Source organism: Anser brachyrhynchus, assembly GCF_964034855.1.
Source record: "Anser brachyrhynchus genome assembly, chromosome: 1".
Lineage (NCBI taxonomy): Eukaryota > Metazoa > Chordata > Aves > Anseriformes > Anatidae > Anser > Anser brachyrhynchus.
Window position 1 is genome coordinate 81,314,258 of NC_137694.1, and position 22,795 is coordinate 81,337,052.

General features: G+C 39.1%; 1 protein-coding gene across 1 annotated transcript in view; it reads right to left on the bottom strand.

The window, feature by feature from the left end:
* NTF3 (neurotrophin 3) overlaps positions 1-22,338 on the bottom strand; it is a 50,860-nt gene extending 28,522 nt beyond the window's left edge. The window contains exon 1 of the mRNA XM_080577716.1: positions 21,919-22,338. Within this exon, the coding sequence (XP_080433842.1) occupies positions 21,919-21,936 (18 nt within the window). The 5' untranslated portion in view covers positions 21,937-22,338. The remainder of the gene's footprint in view (positions 1-21,918) is intronic.
* Positions 22,339-22,795: the final 457 nt, after the last annotated feature.

Sequence of the window (22,795 nt, forward strand, 5' to 3'; positions counted from 1 at the left end):
ATCCAACCTGGTCTTGAACACCTTCAGGGACAGGGCATCCACAGCCTCTCTGGGCAACCTGTTCCAGTGCTTCACCACCCTCTGAGTAAAGAATTTCCTCCTAACCTTTAATCTAAAACTCCCTTCTTTTAGTTTAAAACTATTCCCCCTTGTCCTGTCGTTATCTGACTCATCAAAAAAATTGCTCTCCATCTTTTTTGTAAACCCTCTTTAAGTACTGAAAAGCTGCAATGAGGTCACCCCAGAGTCTTCTCTTCTTTAGGCTAAACAGCCCCAGCTCCCTCAGCCTTTCTTCATAGGAGAGATGCTCCAGCCCTATGGTCAACTTCATGGCCCTACTCTGAGCCCATTCGAAAAGATCCACATCCTTCTTGTGCTGGGGGCCCCACACCGGGACACAGTACTCTGAGTGGGGCCTCACAAGTGCAGAGCAGGGTAGGCAATCACCTCCCTCGACCTACTGACCACTTCTCTGTTAATGCAGCCCAGGATGCCATTGGTCTTCTGGCCTGCAAGCACGCACTGCTGGCTAAAGTCAAAATGACAATTATGTTAATAAGTCAGAAAAAATTGTAGTCACAGAATCACAGAATGTTTGAGGTCTCGAGGCCACCCAGTCCAGGCCCTCTGTTCAAGCAGAGCCACCTAGGACCATGTCCAGACAGATTTTGAATTTTTACAAGGTGGGAAACTCCACAATGTCTCTGGGTAACCTGTTCCAGTGCTTGGTCACCTTTACAGTAAAAAGTGTTTCTTGATTTGCACAGGGAATCTCTTGTGCCTCAGTTGATTGCCTATTGCCTATTGATGCTTGGATTTTAAGAGATGGAGGCCAGAGAGATCTTTCTAATTGACACATAACAGACAAGATTCATTCCGACTGAAATTATTTGAAAGTTTTCTGTTCATGTGGATGAGTCATCTTATATCCCAAGATCTGAGTATATAGCAAATTAATTAAAAAAAATAATGAAAATAATATAATAAAAAAAAAAAAAAAGAAATTAACTTACCCCAAAGGCTAAAAGAAACAGAAATGAAAAAATGAAATGAATGAATGACAGAAGGCCCTATTAGGTAAAAACAAAACAAAACAAAAAAAACATAGTTTTAGAAATGTGTGTAGCAATAAAAATTAAGCAATGGAAGAGAACTTCAGCAATGTATTGATTATGAAATATTCCTTAAAGCATTTGTTCGAACTTTTTCAGATGTGATTACGATATGACATTGGCAGACCACTCCCTGACAAATTACTACCCCAAAATGTTTGTAATGCACACGTTTAACATCAAAGTCTGTATTCCATTGAAGTGATACTAATAGAACTTGGTGATCTAAAAAACAAATGAGCAAGCCGATCCAATTCTTTTCTAAGGAATCTGGAGTTTCTTCTGCGGCCAATATTAACTCCATAAACTGGCATTGCTGGCCCTTGACTTGAAGACTCTCATCCACTGTTATGGGATAGCTGGTCTTTAGTAGATAAAGTCCTATGGCAAGATCTCACACTATAATATATGATACAGTGTGCTTTCTTTCAGGTATTTCATTTTTATTTGGGATGCATACAATTGGGAGAAAATACATGCCCATACCCAGAGGAAAGAGTTGCATTTTTCAGATGCACTCCCTTCAACAACCATGTGAGAAGAGGAATTTACCATCTTGTGGCTGTGGACTAGTGCAAGTTCCTGCTTTTTTATCGGGGAAAGAGCCTGAGAGCTTTGATCCCAGTTTTCTCCAACAGCATGTTTATGAAATCTCAGGGTCTGCTAATGTCTCTAAAATAATTGTAGTAATCAAAAAGTCAGATATATTAGCACAAATAGAGTTATTTTTCAGTACCAGGACTTAGAAAAACACCCAGCACTGTTATAAACCTTTGAATTCAGTGGTTTTACAAATGCAGTATATAAGACAACTGTATGAACTGAGCTGTCTGCACTGAAAATCTTGGTCTAGAACATGATCAAGTGCTTCCAGTACATGATATATTTCAAAGAAAGAAACAACAAACAGAGATGAACAAACAAACAAACAAACAAACATAACCCCCCCCCCCACCACACACAAAAAAGAACAGATTTACCCTGTTTCTGAACTAGAAGGAAAGCAATCTTTGAATTATTTTGGAGCAAATAATTTGGAGCCAATTTTAGAGCAGAAAACATAACAATGAAATGATCATTGCTTTTCCAGAATTGCCCACCTCAGAGGCAGTCTGGACTGATCACCAGTAACCCCTAAATAATTGTTAAAATATATATGTAACCCCTAAATAATTGTTAAAATATATATGTAATCACAGAATAAACATAAAAATGTTCAGTGGAACAGAAATACTCTTTAGCAATATATGAATTGGTCTTCCTTGCATCCTCCTGTGCCTTTTTAGACTCTTTTATTAAGGAAAAAAGAAAAAAATGCATGATCACATTGCCTGCTAATCCCCACCAGTAATTTCTAAATCTGCAAGTCTATTTTAACCAAATCTGGAAGGGGTAAAAAATTTTCATAAATATTAAGTTCTTATAATTTTCATGATAAGTGGCAGAAGAAGACACCCATGTTATTATCTTTCTCATAAAGAACAAAATGTTGTAAGTTCAGTAGCTTCTTATCCTCTCTATTAGCATACACAGAGGTCAAATAACAAAAATACATGCTGTCTCTTTCTAAGCTAGTAGTCAGAGAAAAGGAAAAGAGAAAAGAAGCCATGTAGGTGTTTAAAGGACAGGGAGGTGAGAGCAGGAGAGCTAGAGGAAGCTGAGGTATTGCAGAATTGAAGGAATTAATCTCAGGGAAGGACTACTAGCACAGGGCACAAGCTCATAAGAAACTAGGCTTCATTCATGTAGTTGCCATCAAGACACTTGTTTTGGTTTAGTCTTTGTTACTTGGAAAATAGTTTCTGTTAAACTCAAAACCAAACACTCATGTCAGGACTGGATTATATGCACTTGGACTTGCTGGTAAATCCACAGCTCACTTTAAATTCACACTGTAGGCTTTACAATAAAGCAATCTTTTTGCATGTAAAAGAATGTTTACTCTGTGAGAACAAAATATTGCCAAGAACAAGTTTAAAGGAAAACTATTACAGTCTTGATTGTGGATAACTTATGTTAATTCTGTAGCAAAGACATAACCATTATACTAAATTTGTCTGAAGGATAATATCTAGGAGGCAAGACAGCAAGGGTCAGAGTTACTAAAAGCCTTTCATGGAGTGGGAAGGCAAGTAAACAGAATACTTAAATCATCATATAGACAGTGCTTGATGAAATATTCATGTTTTGTATATTAAATAACATACTTAATTGCTCAGTCTAGTATCAACATCAGTTGGGAGCCTGGAAGTTCTACCTGCTTTCAAGCCATTGAATAACACCAATTTCACATATTCAGAGTACAGATTTAAATATAATTTAATTGAGGAAAACTGGAAGTATAAGACCTGTCCTGAGGGGTGTCTTTCCCTATAATTGTTTAGGATTATTTTGCAAAGGATGTTTCATTGTCAGCATTGGTTTTAATAATGAGACATAATTAAATTTTCTACTTCTCTAATACAGTGGGACTCTGAATTTGAAACGTAGCAAGCCTCTTCCCTTTCTAGACAAGGAGGTGTCTGCATGCATAAAAACTTCTACCTGCTTGCATTCTTATAAGAACTATAAAATTATGCACATAAATGAAATGTGAAAATGGCTAAACATCTAATAAAGATGGGAGTATGTGAAGGATATGTGTCCATCTGCTAAAAAACATGATTACAATTATGGAGTTTCTCTCTTTAAAATTTGTTCCTGCCAGGAAATAAAGGAAGTTATAAGTGAGCTAAAGAAAAAATAATGATTAGAAACACCCATTCCCTGAAGAAGTAATTGTTAAAGGCATTTTTTATATTCATTCTTAGAACTGTACTTTTAAGATTTCTGCTACAAATTGTGTTGTTGCAGCAGTGTGCTGTTAGTATTAACAGTTCATCCCACAACAATGTTCATAGCCTTTCCTTAAAAAAAAATAATAATAATAAAATATTTTTTTAAAAAAATAATGGGGGTGAGGTTAAACAGTTAAAGTCTGGTTTAATTGAAAGCAACTTTGAAAGGGCTGAAATTGACAGACAGTTGCTTTGGTTTTGTTCTCTCACTTTATACTGAAATGGCATCACTGATTCCAGACATGGTTAAATCTATCAGAAACAAGCTGAATTTCTTGAAAAAGCACAAAAGAACCTTAATGTGTTGGAGGGGGCAAATAATTCTAGCAGTGCCAACAAGGAGGGAAACACTAATGCAAATCAGCAATTAGTGTTTTTATCACCTGATTAGCTTCACTTGTTCTTAATATGATAAAATGACACAGTAGTGATACTACTGATGCTAGTATCACCTACAGCACTCTTCAATAGAAGAGCAGTGAGAGGGGGGAATTTTCCATGCCCTCTTTCCACTTCATCCCATCACCAAATAAAACAGCATAGGTGACATTCATAAGATATGAGTTTATGATTCTGGTTTTGAGAAGCTCAGTGACTCTTCTCCACAAGTAGAGGCAAATACAGCAGAGATTCTACCTGCAGCAATACAGCCACTCAGCGTTGCAGTGAGGTGGTGTGGTTTACTTTCCTTCTCTAAAATCTAATTGTGGATTAAAACAATCTCAGAACTATGCACTAAAGGTTAAGTTTTGGTAGACAGCTGCTTTCAGTAATTCAAGAAATAGAAACAGATGAAATTTCCTTATTGTGCTCATGTAATACAATGGTTCTGTACAATTAAATTACGTACTCCATCAGATATTTATGATTTGGCAATACTTTTTCTCATTTTCACCATTAAACCTTAAATAGTAACAATAGATATTTCAGTCCATGTGATTTCTATCATATGAAATATTTAGTTTTGATTTTCCTAACAAAATAAAGTTGTTTTATTTTCCTAACATCAGTAACAAATTACATAGCTATTTTCTGTGTACAGCATTCTATTTTACCAATGTTATACCCAGACACAGTTCTTCCTTGTGGACTGAGCCCCCGAAGGATAACATCTCCAACAGCTGCTGTATTAACATCCCTCAGTGATGTTAATCACTGATGGTGAATCATGACTCTAGGCTGATGTGGTGCACTATTACAGATGTAGTTCTGAACTCCAAGGCAGACATTCTTTTTCTGTGCCTCTAAAACAGTTTAGAAAGTACTGATTTTAACCAATAAAATCTAGTTACAATTTCCATCTTTCTGAAAGAGGAAAGTAGAGGTCCCTTTTCACTGAATTCCTTCCTCATTCCGAGTTCTGCCTAACCACCATCAACACACAAAGTATTGTAGCAGGAGAAAAAGAGTATACATAGAATCCCAAGAACAGAAAGAAGATGAGTAAGGAAACAGAGATGCTAGAAGTCCCCAAATAGCTTAACCTTTCCTGACGTCAAGGAGCAGAAATTCAAGCAAGATTTTTTTTTTTTTTTCGCAAGCTAAGGAATGCTATTGAAAAAGAATATGAGCAGCAATAATTATATCTTTTATGTCTTGGGGACGTGGTTAGAAGCCCTTAATGGTCTTAAGAGGAACAGCAAAGCAGTTACCAGACTGATAAAGAATGAAGGAAACTTTTGAAAGCGTCAACATCATATAAAGAATAAAAAAGGAGAAAAAACTTTTTTTTTTTTTTTTGTAATACAACATGTTTAAAATTTCTTCAATCAAACAAGCAATTTCAAGGGATCTTTTGGACCCTATCTGTTCAGACAGTGAAAAAAAAATATGTTATAAACTCCTGATATATATTTATGAAGCAAAACAAAAACAAACAAACAACAATAACAACAAAAAACTATGAAAAATCGCTAGGCTGCACACTCGAAACAAACAAAAAAAATTGCATGTTTTTTAGGAAAAGGAAAAGAAGGCCACGGCTGACTGCCTGGTTTACCAAACCAAAAACCCATCAAAACATAAAGACACAGGAGAAAATTGAGGACTACAAGCAAAAATAGACAAAAGTCAATCAGAGCCAACTTGTAAAATCAGTATAGAGGATTGCATTATATATGGAAAAAGTATCAGAAAAAAATTGTAAAGAAATGTTTTGCAACTAAGAAATTTTGTAAAGAATTGTTCTGCAAAAAAAATGGCAAAACAGGCCTGATGATATTTATCAAGAAATTCAGTGTGTATGCATTCTGCATGGTTGAAAAGTAAAAGAATTCTTGGCTGGAGCTGTTGAAAAGCTTTTTATATATATTATCTGGAATATCACATTGAATCCACATTACAAATTTTCTGATATAAATTGTGCTTCTTTGTGAAAGTTAAAATGAAGCTTAAATGATGGGAAAGCATTTAAAGAGACATCTAGGAGTATTATATGACAGATGGTGTTTTATTCTAAGTTTGTCCCTAAATTTAAGGTAAGAATGACTGGATTGTTCCCTTTCTCCCTCCCTCCCTCCCTCCCTCCCTCCCTCCCTCCCTCCCTCCCTCCCTCTGTCCCTCCCTCCCTCCCTCCCTCCCTCCCTTCCTTCCTTCCTTCCTTCCTTCCTTCCTTCCTTCCTTCCTTCCTTCCTTCCTTCCTTCCTTCCTTCTTTCCTTCCTTCCAAGATGGAATTCACAAGCTCAGATTCATGATCCAAGGTTGCCAAAGGCTGTTTATTCAGGGGGGAAGTTATATTTTGGGGGGTCTGTATTACCAGTCTTATTAGTATGTGAAGGGAATATTACTTGCTAAAATGTCATTCAATGGAGAGTTTAAAACAAGAATACCTGCTTAAGTAACTATAAGATTAAAACCAAAAGCATTAAAAATTCTTAAAATTATCATGCAAAAATCAAACAGAAAATCTACTTAAGTAAAGGTAATGAGATCTGCAGTGTTGTTATATGTGCAGTCAATACACATATACATATACACATGTACAAATATGTGGGTATACAATATATATAATGTGTAAGTAATTTCTAATATTGAAAGCAGAGGAGACAGTGGATCACACACCATCCAGAGCCAAATGAGAATTATGAAGGGATTTTTGTCTGCTGATTTTCCACTGAAAAGAAGATTTAGAGGTGCTATATCTCCATTTCAAATTGGTATAAGAACAAGGCCCAAATTACCCATAAATAAATTCTAACTAGTATTATATAAAAAGGTTATGACAAAGCTAATGGAATTTAACAGGAAGCCAGAATGCCATGTTAAATATAGTGTAGGAAAGACCAAGGCAGAGAATTTCCTTTGGTACCAGAGGTAAACCTTCAAACTGATTTCTTTTCACTTTCTGAGAATGAATGTGTAGTTTTCAAGATGAACAATTAGATGAGAGAAAAATACTGAAAAAAACTTTCCAAAATAATTTATCTTCAACATAATTTAGCCCTTGTAAGGCCTAGATTTTGATTTTGATAACTGGCAAAGATGGGCTGGTGCTGAGCAAACTTGACACCTGCCCCTTTTAACACTAATCTTTTGATCTTTCCAGATGGCAGAGTTTACTTCTCTTCCCATCTGCTCCTTTCAAGTAAGAACAAGAAAGGAAAAAGGGAAATTGCTAAAACATTTCATGACTTTTAGAAGGATCTTTGAGCTTCTTTTCATGTCATTTATTCTTTACCTGTGAAGTATAGTGGTGACACCTATGATTTTTTGCCGTAGTCAAAAGGTATACTCTGGCTTTTGTTTTCCAAGTTTTGCCTGAGATAATCCATCTGAATGAAATAAATGGATGAAAACATGGAAAGAGATGGAGTCATTATGTCAATATATACTTTCAGAAAGAGTAAACAAAACCAACAAACAGAAGTGACATCAGGTTACTGATAGATAACATTTAATGCCACCTAGTAGTAGACAAGTCAGAGCAGAATTTCAGATGAAAATTTGCTAGTCCAGATTCGGAAAACTGTTTCTACATGGAAAAAATACTTTGTGCAGAGGCAACAGCCCTCATCTCCCTGGCTATTTGCAATAGTTTCTGTGTTGAGTTCTCAGGGCTTGACTCTGGTCTAATTTTTCATTGACACAGAATGAACTAACTCCCTGAGGCTTCATTGGTCTTCTCCCATGTAAGTGGGGTCAGAATTAGACATCTGTTAAGCTAGTTATCTCCAGAGACAGCCACCGACTACTCAAATAATTAAATAAATAAAAATTAACAGAGGAATGATAGAAGCTGATGGATGGGAAAAGGTAGCAAACAAACAAACAAACAACAGCAGTAACAAAAAGCTTGAAATCTGTCAATGGAAATCTGCCAGGTAACTAAAAAATTATATTGGATGCTACTTTGTAATCTGTAAATTTTCTCCTGTTACCATAAAATGTCAGGTAATCTGGAGAAAATTTAAAAAGCAATTAGAATAAAGAAGTCTCTAGGAATCCATTTATGAATTAAAATTACAATAATCAATTTTATGGACTTGAACATCTTAAATAGCAAGAAGCTGTTTGTACCTTTCTTTTGGCACTGTATTCTTAGATTTCTGCCTCCATCCATTCTGAAAGAGCACATTGTCCTGAGGACACCAGAATAAGGCTGTGGTTTAGTTAGCCTTTTCTAGTGCCCCATCAAACAGTTTGAATACCTGAGAGGAACCTCAGTGTGTTTGTGTGGACATGACAGAGCAGACAGCTGTCTTCTAGATGGCAAAGCACTGTGCCTCCAATTTAGATATCAGAGGATGCTGGCTCATAAAGTGCTTTCTCTTCTGCTCCACCTGAGCTTCTTTACACATGGGAGTGCCTTAACACAAGCCTTGTAAATCAAGTTTTTGAGGGATCTACAGAGTGCCTCTAGGGAACATGTTTCTGGAAAGATTTGCAATGCCATTCAAGCAGAAATAAGTCTGGTTATGTAAGTGCAGTTTTGCTCAGGATCAGGGAGGTCTTCCATAGCATGGTGCTGCATTATGCAGACATGCAAGTTTGTATAATGCTACTTTGGGGATCTCTGTCCAGGCTGCAGTTGATACATACATCAGTTGATGCATACATCAGGCATACATCAGAGATGCCACTAAGCCTTTTTCTTGAAAAAGAGCTATTTTCCAATAACACCTTATTTATTAAAATACTTCTTATATTCAACAGTGATAATCTTTATTTTCTCTTCTTTCTTGAATAACAACATCATTTAAAAAAAAATGGCCACAGGAAGTTAACTAATGAAAAAACAAAATTGAAAACAAAGCTTGACTCTAAAATTATCCTGTGCTAGGCCATCCTACTGCTACCAGAACTGCACTGTTGCTAATAACTTTTATGTAGAAAAGGACTCAATACTGTTGGAATGAATGACGCTAAAGTTGGATAGGGGATGGTAGCAGTTTTTTAGTGGAATGATGGAAGCCCAGTCACTTGAATGGAAAATCAGACATAACAGAGCTTTGAAGAGTATGTCACCTGGCTGGTTTGGATTTTTGGACCACAAAACGTAGTAGGACATATTAGACTGCATTAGGAGATAGATTTTGTTGTTTTTAATTCTCCAGTTCTGAGGGATTCACACGTGACCTTCCAACTCCAGCAGCTTTCAGTGTTCCCTGTGAGGGCACAGTTTATATCATGCCCTGGGATGCTCAAGATCAATTGGTTTCACTTACTTTTTCCCTGTGTTTGTAAGTACCAGTTTTCTGGGCTGTGGATGGCTGGTGTCTCTAGCAGACAATAAATGGGTCAACAAACCAACAAAAAGATAGGGTTTTTTTTGTCCAAGAGGGAAACCTGACAGGTTTTTAAACTTTGGTGTTCAAGGGGACTGAGATGAAACTGAACAGTATCTGGGGAATTATTTGTTTCTGAGAAACTGGCAAATTCCAGCAAAGAAATGGTTTTGCTACATTTTTTTCAGTCAACTATACCAGTTGTCTTATATGGACATATTCTCCTTCCCTCTCTGATTTCTATGATTCAGCATACTCAAATGCTTTGCATGTTCATTGGTGGCTTTAAAAAATAAACATCAAAAATCATATTTAAGGTTTGGTTAGAAACTCACTAATTTTAGTAGGATCGTCAGCACCTGAGGTCAGAATTTGGCCTGTAATCAGTGGCATTTCAGCATTTGCTCATTTGTGGAGTCCTGCTTCTACAATGCTATTGTAAATAGAAATAAATGCATTAATTTGAGATGCTGTTGTCAAAACTTTGTCATCAGAAACTGAGTCAGTAAAGGCACAATCTGAGCCTGAGACACTGAGAAAGATTAAGGTAAAGAAATGAACTCACCAAAGAGGAACTAAACCAAACAGGTTTGCTTAAGGATGGTTCAAATTACATCAAACTCTGAAATTCACCTGCTGCCATTTCAAATGGAACAAGTCAAATAAGAACAAATTGGAGAGGGGAAAAAAAAAAAAAAAGGGAACAGGAAGTGATAGTTGTCACAGGAGAAAGACAGAAAATAAATGCGAAAAATTAGAATATTACACTGGACTTTAAAAACATATATGTTTCTCCAAAATGCAAAATCTTCCGAGGGAGACTGCTCCCTGTCCTAACAGATGTGAAAAGCAGCTTTAGCTTCTGAGGGCAAGATTTCAATTTATGAAGATTTTGTTTGTTTGTTTATTTATTTAAAAACAGGCAATAAACAAACAAACTCATATTCTAGTAATATTTAGATAGCTTTACTTCTAGGGAAGCCTGTAATTGTTACTCTTTCAACATAAAGCTTAAACATTATCATTTGTCTCAAACTTAAAAAGACAGTTTGAATACAGAAAATGTACACCCTGGAAGACAGACTTTATAAGGCAATGATTCCTAAATGTGTTTTGATATGGTAAGATATTTGCTGTCTCTCTCAAAAAGAGTATCACTGAGTTAGATTGACTGTTGCAAATCACACTTATTATACAGAATCAGACAGAATCTACCAGTACACAGTCTTTCCAGGATTTACTTTCAGGTGGGACCTATACTGATAAATAAAGCAGGGCCAAAGCACGTGGTCGAACACTGGCACACAAAGCCTTCTTCATGTATGTATGTGTCTTTACATGAAGATACAATGCAAAAGAACTGCGAAATGTGGTACCATTAGTACCACATATCATTGTGCCTGAGCAGAATGTGTGACTCTTATTTAAGACACAGACTTGTAAAGTGTAACTACTCGCATTCTTATTTACATGTCCATGAATATTTAAGAGAGTTATAACTTTTGGGACTTCGAGATCCTCATAGTTTGTATTAATTATGCTTCTATTGCTATCAACATTAAAAATTCTGTTCACTTCAAAGAAAGAAATATCAACTCTGTTTTTGAAAAACCTGCCTTCTGGACCTTAGGACCATCAGGTTCAAAAATCTGATAGTCCTTGTTTGTACTAATACCAAGAGCTTTTAATTACAGATGCTTTGGTCTTTGTCTGAAGAAGCTGCCAGGTAGTCCCTGTGAAAAGGATACGCTTTATAATAACACTCATTCTTTGTCAGACAAAAATTTCTTTTCCATAATTTTTTGAAAAATAAGTTTATTTTGTACACAGTTTTGAGGGCTCTCACTTCTCACTTGTTAGCACAAGTCAGCTGTTACCGCTCTGTTACAAAAGAAGTTTTTGGTGCTTAAGAGCAAATTGAAAGTAGAGGGCAAGTAGATGGGACACATGGGGGTGGTTAGGAAAGACTAGGTGGGAGTAACATGATGGAGCCTGGTCTGTGAACAGATACTGCTTTTGTGAATGACAGAGCTGAGGTGGAGAAGAAGTTACTCTGCACACTAACATGATGACAAGATGCCTGACTTCCTGTCAGGAAAGTGGGCAGAAGTTTATAATAAAATTTACACAATCATAGAATTATAGAATGGTTTGGGTTGGAAGGGAGCTTAAACATCATCTAATACCACCCCCCTGACACAGGCAGGGATACCTTCCACTATACCAGGTTGCCCCATGCAACCTGGCCTTGAACACTTCAAGGAATGGGGCATCCACAGCTTCTCTGGGCAACCTGTTCCTGTGCCTCACCACCCTCTGAGTAAAAAATTCTTTGTAATATCTAATCTAAATCTACCCTCTTTCAGTTTAAAGCCATTACTCCTTGTCCTAGCACTACACTGCATGATAAAGAGTCCCTCCTTTGCTTTCATGTAGGCCCCCTTTAGGTATTGGAGGGCCATTATAAGGTCTCCCTGGAGCCTTCTCTTCTCCAAGTTCTCATCTTGTCTTTATAGGATGGGTGCTTCAGCCCCTTGATCATCTTTGTGGCCCTCCTCTGGACTCATTCTAATACTTCCATGCTCTTCTTGAGCTGAGTACCCCAGAGCAGAACACAGTATTCCATGAGAGCAGAGTAGAGGGGAGCAATCACTTCCCTTGGCCTGCTGGCCAAGCTTCTTTTGATACAGCCCAGGATACAGCTGGCTTTCTGGGCCACAGGTGCAGATTGCAGGCTCATGTCAAGCTTCTCATCAACCACCACCCTCAAGTCCTTCTCATCAGGGCTGCTTTCAATCCATTCTCTGCCCAGCCTGTATTTGTGCTTGAAATTCCAAGTGGGGCAATGAGTTGGCCGATGCAACAAAGAACTATTGTAGTAGCAGTCCTACATGACCTAAAAGGAGGGCAAAGAGAGTGCTAGGAAGGCCAGTAAGAGGAGTATGAAGAAATTGGATGCAGTGTTTTCACAGTGAAGTCACATATTGAACCTTCCTCTTCCATTTCCATACACACACACTCCCTGCACGTATATATATTCAGTTTATAAGTGTCTTATATCAACTCTGCAAAACAAACCTGACCTGAAAATTGGATGTAAGCCATAAAGCAGGATATTGGAAAATGAAAATTATCAAGGCTGAGGTATCACTCTTTTCAGTTGTTTCACTGAACATTCTGAACATATTAAGGGGTAAAGCTGCCAAGAAGTAGTACAGTAGAAAAGGAACGTACTGCAAATATGTAGAAAGGATGGAAAAGATAAGGAAAAAAAAAGTTACATAGAGGGATAGAAAGTGGCTAGAAAAATGGGCAGAAAATAAGAGACTTAGAATGGAAAAGCCCATGATAATAAGTCTAGGGAAAATCAGTTCAAAACACCTATATTAGATTTTAGGGAAGAAGTTGGAAATTTGTAATATCAAAAATTAGTTTGATTTAAACAATAAATTAGTGCTGGATTTATTACAGAGTGGTTATTTTGTAGTAGAAGAGAGAAGAAAACTGAAGAGTGCAAAAATATAATTACAGCAAGCATACACATGCATAGTGGTATGTGCAGACAGACATGAAAGAGATCTGGTTTTTGAATATCACCTTTAGTCCAGGACATTCTAGTGTTACCACAGAATCACAGAATCACACAGAATCATCTAGGTTGGAAGAAATCTCCAAGATCACCTAGTCCAACCTCTGACCTAACACTAACAAGTTCTCCACTAAACCATATCACTAAGCTCTACGTCTAGAAGTCTTTTAAAGACCTCCAGGGATGGTGACTCAACCACTTCCCTGGGCAGCCCATTCCAATGCCTAACAATCCTTTCAGTAAAGAAGTTCTTCCTAATATACAACCTAAACCTCCCCTGGTGTAACATTAGCGCATTCCCCCTCGTCCTGTCACCAGGCACGTGGGAGAACAGACCAACCCCCACCACGCTATAGCCTCCTTTAAGGTATCTACAGAGTGCAAGAAGGTCGCCCCTGAGTTTCCTCTTCTCCAGGCTGAACAATCCCAGCTCCCTCAGCCACTCCTCGTAAGACTTGTTCTCCAGACCCCTCACCAGCTTCGTTGCCCTCCTCTGGACTCGCTCGAGCACCCCGATGTCCTTCTTGTAGCGAGGGGCCCAAAACTGAACACAGTACTCGAGGTGCGGCCTCATCAGAGCCAATGAAGTAGTGGATAAAATTAAGAGAAACCAGAAATCTGAAATAACTATACTTAAGAAAAGGAAGGAAGGAAGGAAGGAAGGAAGGAAGGAAGGAAGGAAGGAAGGAAGGAAGGAAGGAAGGAAGGAAGGAAGGAAGGAAGGAAGGAAGGAAGGAAGGAAGGAAGGAAGGAAGGAAGGAAGGAAGGAAGGAAGGGAGGGAGGGAGGGAGGGAGGGAGGGAGGGAGGGAATGAATCATATGAACTCTGTAAATCAAAGAATGGGATTAAACAAAGAGCGACAACCAGTGTCAAGTGTTTGAGGAGTTTATTAAACAGTAAAAAAAAAAAAGGCGAGAGAAAGCTTGCTGAAGATATTGGGGGATCTAAGCGGGAAAACATGCAAGAATCAATAAATAACAAAGAAAAACTATCCTTACATGAAGATTTATAAGGTTGTGGAGTTATCTGCATCATCTATTTGGAAAGTCAGCCATGTAGACTATAATTGTACAAATTGTTTGAGAAATGAGTGAACTTATCATAGGAGCTCAAAACAATGAACCAAATAGATCTTTTCTAACTCTTGAATGTACAAACCCAGGAAAAATCCCAGCATATGAATTCTCATTTCCCTCTTAATGTCCATATTTTTGTTACCTAATCCAGCGCAGTTTCCCTTTTGCTAAGAACTTTGTTTATGCTGCTACCATGCAGTTGGTTTTTTGCACACCACTTACATGCTAGGAATGGGTAGGGAAATGTGGGGAATGGTAGAGGGAGGACATACACAGACACGTTTCCATGTTCTTCCAAAGCGTTTCTTAAATATTTTCACTGTAGCCTTTGCATCTAAGTTTGTTTTTGTTTTTGTTTTTGTTTTTGACTCAGATGACTATACAGTGGCTATTTGATTCCCCTAAGGCATGGTTTCTATCATTATCGCAGTATTTCTGAAACCAAGCCCATCACACATCTCAGCATCTAGTGGTACTACAAGTTTACCTCAAAGAGAGCATACTGGGAAAACTGGTTAAATGTCTACAGTGGATTTATGAGATCTGTCTTTTATAGCTGAAAGCCATAACATCTGGTCTTGGTTTTGAACAGAAACCAAATACTGCCCAAATCCCATCTCTTAAGAGAACAAAAGTTGTTTTCGTCTTGCAAGTGTGCTTGTTCACCTCCTGGCTGAGGCAGAAGCCACAGGAGAGGATGCTATCTTAGAACTTGTCTAACCACAGAGTTATTCAGAAGCAGCTGTTGGGTTTAAATTTCACACTCACAACCTGAATTCACTTCTGAGTATAGAAAAGCCTTTAAACATTCATGTATAGTACAATGTAATCTTCCTTCTGTAACCCTTTGGTTCAATGTCAGTTAGCTGTAACGATACTGACTTCTGGCAAATGCGGGTGAAGAAATATGTTTCTCAGTTAGTGAGATTAACAGTGTCTTACTTGTTAACACAGCTAATGTAAGATACAACATTTAATATCTATAGTAGAGATAAACCCAAAACAAAAGAGTTTAGTGCTGGAAGGTGTGAAAGAGGAACTGGGAAACAGCACATTTATTGTTGGTGTTCCACAATGGGGAACACATGCAGCTGAAGCACAGAAAATGTTGGAGGAGTGCTGTAAGTCTTACGCAGTAGGATGCAATCCTCCAAGAATATTTTCACCACCTCTAGTACAGGCTTGTAACAGATAACACAAATGGAGCTTGTTCTATGCAATCTTTATATTTACATGGTTAGGCGGGTGGTTACTCCCTCAAAAGTATAGACAGAGTGGTAATGAGTCATGCACTCTGTTTTTCTGACACTGCTTGATGTGAATGTGGAACTAAATGCCACCCTTGTCAAGTGCATTGAAATGCAACCAATACATTGCTTCTCTGACCTGATCCAACACAGCACTGTCTTCACCCACACACATTTTCATCACCGCATATTTCCACAGAGGGAAATTTCAAACACAAACTTAGAAGTCAGACTAGGAAACAGCTCTGTCTGTGTGTGAAGAGGTGGGGAACACAGAGGTTGAGAAAGATGAGACGGAGAACTATATGGTCTTGTTCTGATCTTTCCAGATGCTTTCTGTCTTAAGAGAACAGGGGCTTTAGGGCCACCATGCTGATCTTGCTCACACCGCAAGAGGTTTGTACCATGCGAAGAAGACTCTTAGCTGAATTGGATTTTATTTATTTATTTTTTTATTTCCAAGGAAGCACAGTCTTCCTTGAGGCTTTCTGTAGAAGAAAGTCCTCTATCTTACGTACTTAGGAACTGTGATACAATCAGGAAAATAGCTCTGTATATTCCCTCCAACACTTGTTTCACAACCTTGAAACTACTTCATATCCACCCTTACCACTTCTCTCTTCACACGCACTTCCCATCTGTCCCCTCAGAAAGTGACTGATCCCCACATCCCCCACCGACAGATGTACAGAGATGGCTGTCTCCCACACAGAAACAGCTGCCATCTACCTCTGTCATCCCTACCCACACACTTCTTTCCACTGTCTGCTCCTAGTCACTCTCCCCATGGGGAGACACACACATAGCCCAGAACGAGCAGACATCTGCGGGGACACCCAGATGTTCCAACCGTTGCAGACAGATTTCACTGGTTCTTTCATGACTACAAAAGAGTTCAGGAGGACACAAATATTCCACGTTCCTCACATTTGAACACAGCTCAGCCACTCATGCTTTGAACCCCTTCCTGTGACAACCCAGCACTAATTGTACCCATCAATCCCTTTCCCTTTTCCCAGCCAGCTGGCAGGTTGATGCCACCATTTGCTTTTCATTTTCTCGGCGGTTAAGTGAGGAGGAAGCATGTGGTGGAAGGCCAGGGCTTTGCCCTGGGCTTCACTGGTGGCAGTGGCTGAGCAGGCTGTAGTCTGTGATTTCAGCACTGCTGAACCCTGGTGGCCATGGCCACTGGCTGCAGTCACACGTCTCCCCCTCATAGAAAATGGCTTCATCGTCCCATCTGCACATGACCTGACCTGAAGAGAAGCTCACCACCACCAGGCAGCGAGGAAAGGACCAGGTCCAGCCACTGCCTGGACAAATTATTCAGCTGTTGAGCTACAACAGGACTCTGCAGTGGGATATCTACATGTAAAGTCAGACAACTGGTTCCCAACAGGGCACATGGCTGTTAGTTAAGTATTCACATGCCTATTCGTTAATTTTACAGACCAACTCCTTTTTTTTTTTTTCCTTCCCCCCCCCCCCCCCCCTTTTTTTTTTTCCCCGGGAATTGATCCTTGGAATAAACCAGAAAGGAATCTGTGGACTTTCATGTGAATGATGCTGTATAAGGTCTGGGCCCAGAGGTTTCAACCTTCCAGCCCAGTGGTGCTGTGTGGTTGGGCTGTCTTGGCCCAGTGCAAAACTGGCAGGATTAGTTCCAACCTCCTGTTCATCTATGGATGTAAATGAGTATTTTCCTACCCAGTCTATGACAGTGCCCAAAAAGCTCTAGGCAAACTGGACAATTTGAGAACAGATGTTGTCAATTTATATGATTGTTTTGAAAGGAAAGACATCTTTAGTATTTCTCTCTCACACCCAAGATGTATCCTGTTTACAACCTTCAGCCAGCTACATATTACTCCGGTACAGCTTCAAGCCATGGAGAAAGCTAGTACTTTCATGTTTCCTTTGTCTGACATCTGTGCTCCCCATGTGTTCTTCAACCCAGCCGTTGTTCATCCACTGGCCTGTTTAACTACCCAGTAGCCCTGTTAACTGGTCCTAGAGGAATGTCTCTGCCATTTTGTGCCAGCAGCGGCACATTAATGTTCTAAGGCACAAAAACAAGGTACATCATTATGTCTCCAAATGAAGATGGTGGAATATTTCAGACATCCTGGGATTTGCTCAGGACTATTCAATAGTTCTTTAGAAAAAGCCTGCAAAATCTCTAAAGGCAAGTCTGCCTTCTGCACACTTCATACAGAAGGCAAACATATATAGCACACGTTCGGTCCTATTGCTACCCACACACTAAACCGTTCTCCTACTTAGTCATCTTTGCCTTCCCTCCCTCACAACGAAAACACTGCTTCTCTAAACTCACGAAACTCACCTCTGTTGTGCACCTTATATAACCTATTTCAACACAGAGAGTTGTGTCACATTTGCAATGGACACGTAATTCTCCAGTTTGTCTCCGATAACTCTTGTACACATCAGTGCAGCTTCCAGGGTGCATGTTTGTTGCTTCCACTCAGATGAATATCCCTTACAAGAAACCAGTACTCTTACATGAACCTCATGCACAACTTCCTTATGCAGACTGGATGGATCATTCTCATCGCATGTCTTCCTCTGGAACTCTGCCAGTCATGTAAGCACAACAGTCACTGAACACATCTGTCCATTGCCCTGTTTGCACACAAAACCAGCATCTCATTTATCCATGCACCTATCATCGTTCACTAAATGTATTTATCCGTGCCTTCTACTTGCTCTCCCCTTGTGCTTAACTGCCAATCTACTCTTGTGCTGCCATGCATGCATGTATAACCTCCTGCACTCTTACACAGCCCCCTTCAAACCAAGAGGCAGATAACCACAAATGGCCTATACCCTCATTAACTTTTTCCCACTCTTCATCACTCTTCCCTCCCCTATAACCTGTTTTCAGTTTCCCAGGTTCCATGCTCAGCTCTGCAATCACTACCTGTTCTTCCTTCATTTACTTTGAGCATGCTGTGTGCACAATCCTCTCTTGTCAGAAACAGATTTTCACTTCTTTCACCTTCCCTTTCACAGCCCTTACAAGCAGATGCAAACTGGCACATACCTTCCTTGCTTACACACATTCGTTTGTCAACCTATGGTGTTTCTCGCTCGTTGTAACATGAACTACCATTTTCATTTACTCCCACTTCATGCCCTACAGCTCCCAACTCCACTCACCTCCCCACACACTTCACACTTATCTTTTGACCTTAGTACATGTGGCCTATAAAGCCCTGCAGGTAGTTATCCCTCCCATTCCTTCTCCTCCCACCCCTTTATATCTTTAGTCATGTCTCCACTCACACATTTGTGTCATTCCCTGCTTCACTTAGCCAATACCTACCAGAGTTATGAGCACATTTGTTACATTTCTCTTAATAGGAAATCATCCCTTTTTATCTGTGTATGTGTTCTCCCCACATTATTCCTTACTTTCCACTGTTTTCCCCTGCTGTTTCTGCTGATATGTTTTGATTGTTCTTCCACTATAATATCCCAACTGCCAATAAGAGGCATCCTATATTTCTGATGGCTAAGTCACTCCTGTATCTTTGGACAAGGACTTTCTTTGTCTCCAAAGCAATACAAAACTAAATTTCCTCTCACCCTGTGCTCTCATCCTATACCTGCTTTAAACCACCTTTTGTCCAGACACCTTTGCCCAAATCTCAGCTCTTAATTTCATTTTCATGCCTCCTATATCCATCATTCTTTCCCTGTTCTCATGCTTCTTGAGACCTGCCACATCTTTATATTCCTGGCACTATTCATCCTGCCCCCATAATTTCCATTATCTTGCATCTCCTCACAGCACCGTCACACAGCTTTTCCCTCTGTTCTGCCTCTTCCTCATAGCCAGGCACCAGATATTTACAACACTCCAGCAGGCTTCCAACCTCCTCTGAAATTTCTCTCAGCTCTTCCCTCCTCACAGACATTTATGGCTCCCTATACCCTTTTTCTATCACCACACCCTCATTCCTTCCTGCTCTTTTTGTCCTCTCCATTTCTCTCCTTGGCATGTGTTTCCATCTCCACACAAGTCTTCCCTTTCATGCTGTAACACCCTCCTTCCAAATACACCCTCATATCTATTTCTTAACAGTCAAAGGTGTCTCCTTTAGACCCTCCCACAAGCTTCATGTAGCTGATTATTTTCCATGCCTCTCTCCAAATATACAATAGTTCACATTTTTCTTCCTCCTCCAAACGTCCTCTGTGCCCCATACGTTCACCTTTCTCTCTCCACTCCCACTGCCTACCCTACCTCCCCCTTGCAGACCCCACCATCCTTGTATGTCCCTTTCATATCCTCACTCAGCCTCCAGCCAGCACCTTTTCCCCTCCCTCTGAAGTGTTACTTCCCCTTCTGAGCTCTTCCACCCACGAAGATACTTGTTTTCCAGCTGACCTGCAGTAGTTTTCCTTTTATGATTACCACCTTTGCATGGCTCACCTGCTCTCATTACTCCAGTACACAATACAATATATTGCAGTTTATCTTCAGCATGTAACACTTTCAGTCCAAACTTGTATCTATCTATGAATCACTTTTTTTTTTTATTTTTATTTTTCCCTGGGAAGAAGAAGAAAAAAAATCCAAACCCTAAATATATTGCATACCTCAAAATATAACACCCTCCTACACAAAGCAGTTCCGTCCTGGCCTTGCTGGTACATCCTCTTCTCCCCATATTTTGGGCCCTCCACCTGTAATTGTACCTAGTTTTCCTCCCCCTACCATGCTCACACACACAGCTCCTGACGCTGACACGTGTATCTGAGAGCAGTCTTTTTACTACAAGCAGTTGGAATTGTGCCGAACTCTCTTTCATTCTCTACTGCTTTTGTCTGTCTTGCCACAAAGTAAGATTTTATTTTTTTAATTAGAGTTTTGTTTTTCTGACATCTTATTTATAGGTGTTCCTTATACTACTCCTCTACTTACACACTTACACAGATCAGGTATTTCAGTGCCTGAGAATATCTTTCCTATTTGTCTGAGTATTTTCCTGAAGGCAAATGTAAAGGCAAACTTTACATACCATTTGCACTCCTCATGCAACAAATCACACGAGCCTAAGAGAAAATAGTGCTTTTTGAAAGCTTGTAGCTCATAACAATTGACTGGACAATATAGCACACATCTCTGTCTATTTAAAAAGGGGAAAAAAAAAACACACGCACACACACACTCATCTCTAAATAACTGGTTTTGCAATATAGGAATGAGAGAATGTGTGCATAGCAGCCCTATTCAATCCAAAATATCCATCTCTCCAGATGCTGCATATTTATAGTTCAAGAGATAGGACCAACACAGAGCTTTCCCGTTTATTTTAATGAAGGATTAAGAACTGATCAGAAAACTATCTAAACCATTCAAGGACTTTTTCCCCTCTTGGCTAATAGCAGTTTGGTGTCTCCATAAGGACTCAACAGTAACTGACGCTTTAAGCTGCATTTCAGCTGTTTAGATGAGAAACAGCTTTCTATTTTGCTCTCTATATGTGCGTCTGTGTTTATTAGTTGTGTGCTGCATTCCTAGAAGGCACTTACCAAACACTTGAAATTGCAGCGTAAGAATAGTTTCTCTGCTATCCTAGCACAAAGTGAGTATATCTTTTTCACCTAGATACAGATGTGCAGAGAATCCTTTGATCTCCAGCTCCTACCAGAGAATTTAATGTTTGGGTTTGAGGAGGATGGAGATTGATTCAAAAGTCATGGATAGACTTCCTAGGGTCTGGCGCACGCATGCACACACACACACACACACACACAAAAAAAAAAAAGCTCCAGTGAAGTTAGTTACCTGAGACAGGCAAGGTCTAGAAATTGGACATTTTCACTTTGCCTGTCATAGGCTCTAACTTTCCCTGAGGGCAAGCATGCTATGTATGCTGAGGCTGGTTCTTGCAATCCCTGCTCAAGATTTGCAGCCCCTTTTGCTATATCTGAAGTTTCTGGTTTCCCTCTTAAAAGAAAACCAAGAGTCTCCTTTGCTTTTTCCTCTTGAATCAGATTCCTTTAGCACCTCATATTTTTCTTCTTCTGTTTTCTTGCCAGAGACTTGAACAACAGAGTGTGGAGAAGGAGGAGAGAGGAACCTCAGGACTAAAGCAAGCTATAGGGCAAGTAGGGGTGGGGGAAGGAGCAAGCACAATGGTAAAAGCAACAGCTTTTGGGACAGATCTACTGCTTACAAGACATCCTTCCCCCCCCCCCCCGCCCCCCCCCATTATACTTCTTCAAAGAAACCCTTCCCCCCCCCCCCCCCCCCCCCCGCCCTCTTAGGACCCTATTAGAAAACGTCAAATTTCCCTTACCGTGGTAGGAGTAACCATGGCATCCGTGTGAATGTTTCCAGAAAAGTCGACATGAAGAGAAAGGTGGATGTAAATATGTTCATTCAAAGTCACAAAGTTGGTCTGCTTGGGTTGTGCAGAGTTGCTCTATGGGAGAGGAGCCTTAAACTCTGAGTCCCGTGAACATAATCTGCTCGATTATAACAAACCAGCTCAGCCAGATGGCTCTGTGCTCTGCAGATTAACCCTTTTATTGCCACACTCTTCTTTCACTACCTACCATTTATAATAACCTTGCCTAGCTGGGGAGTTTCAGAGAATGAGTTATTTTTTTGAAAATGACAAAACTGACATAAAGGTAATTTTTTTTTTCCCTTGTGTGCTCTAAAAAATCCCCATCATGTCCCTGTTCTCTTTCTTTCTTTCTTTCTTTCTTTCTTTCTTTCTTTCTTTCTTTCTTTCTTTCTTTCTTTCTTTCTTTCTTTCTTTCTTTCTTTCTTTCTTTCTTTCTTTCTTTCTTTCTTTCTTTCTTTTTCTTTCTTTCTTTCTTTTTCTTTTCTTTCTTTTCTTTTCTTTTCTTTTCTTTTCTTTTCTTTTCTTTTCTTTTCTTTTCTTTTCTTTTCTTTTCTTTTCTTTTCTTTTCTTTTCTTTTCTTTTTCTTTTCTTTTCTTTTCTTTTCTTTTCTTTTCTTTTCTTTTCTTTTCTTTTCTTTTCTTTTCTTTTCTTTTCTTTTCTTTTCTTTTTTTCTTTTTTCTTTTCTTTTCTTTTCTTTTCTTTTCTTTTCTTTTCTTTTCTTTTCTTTTCTTTTCTTTTCTTTTCTTTTCTTTTCTTTTCTTTTCTTTTCTTTTCTTTTCTTTTCTTTTCTTTTCTTTTCTTTTCTTTTCTTTTCTTTTCTTTT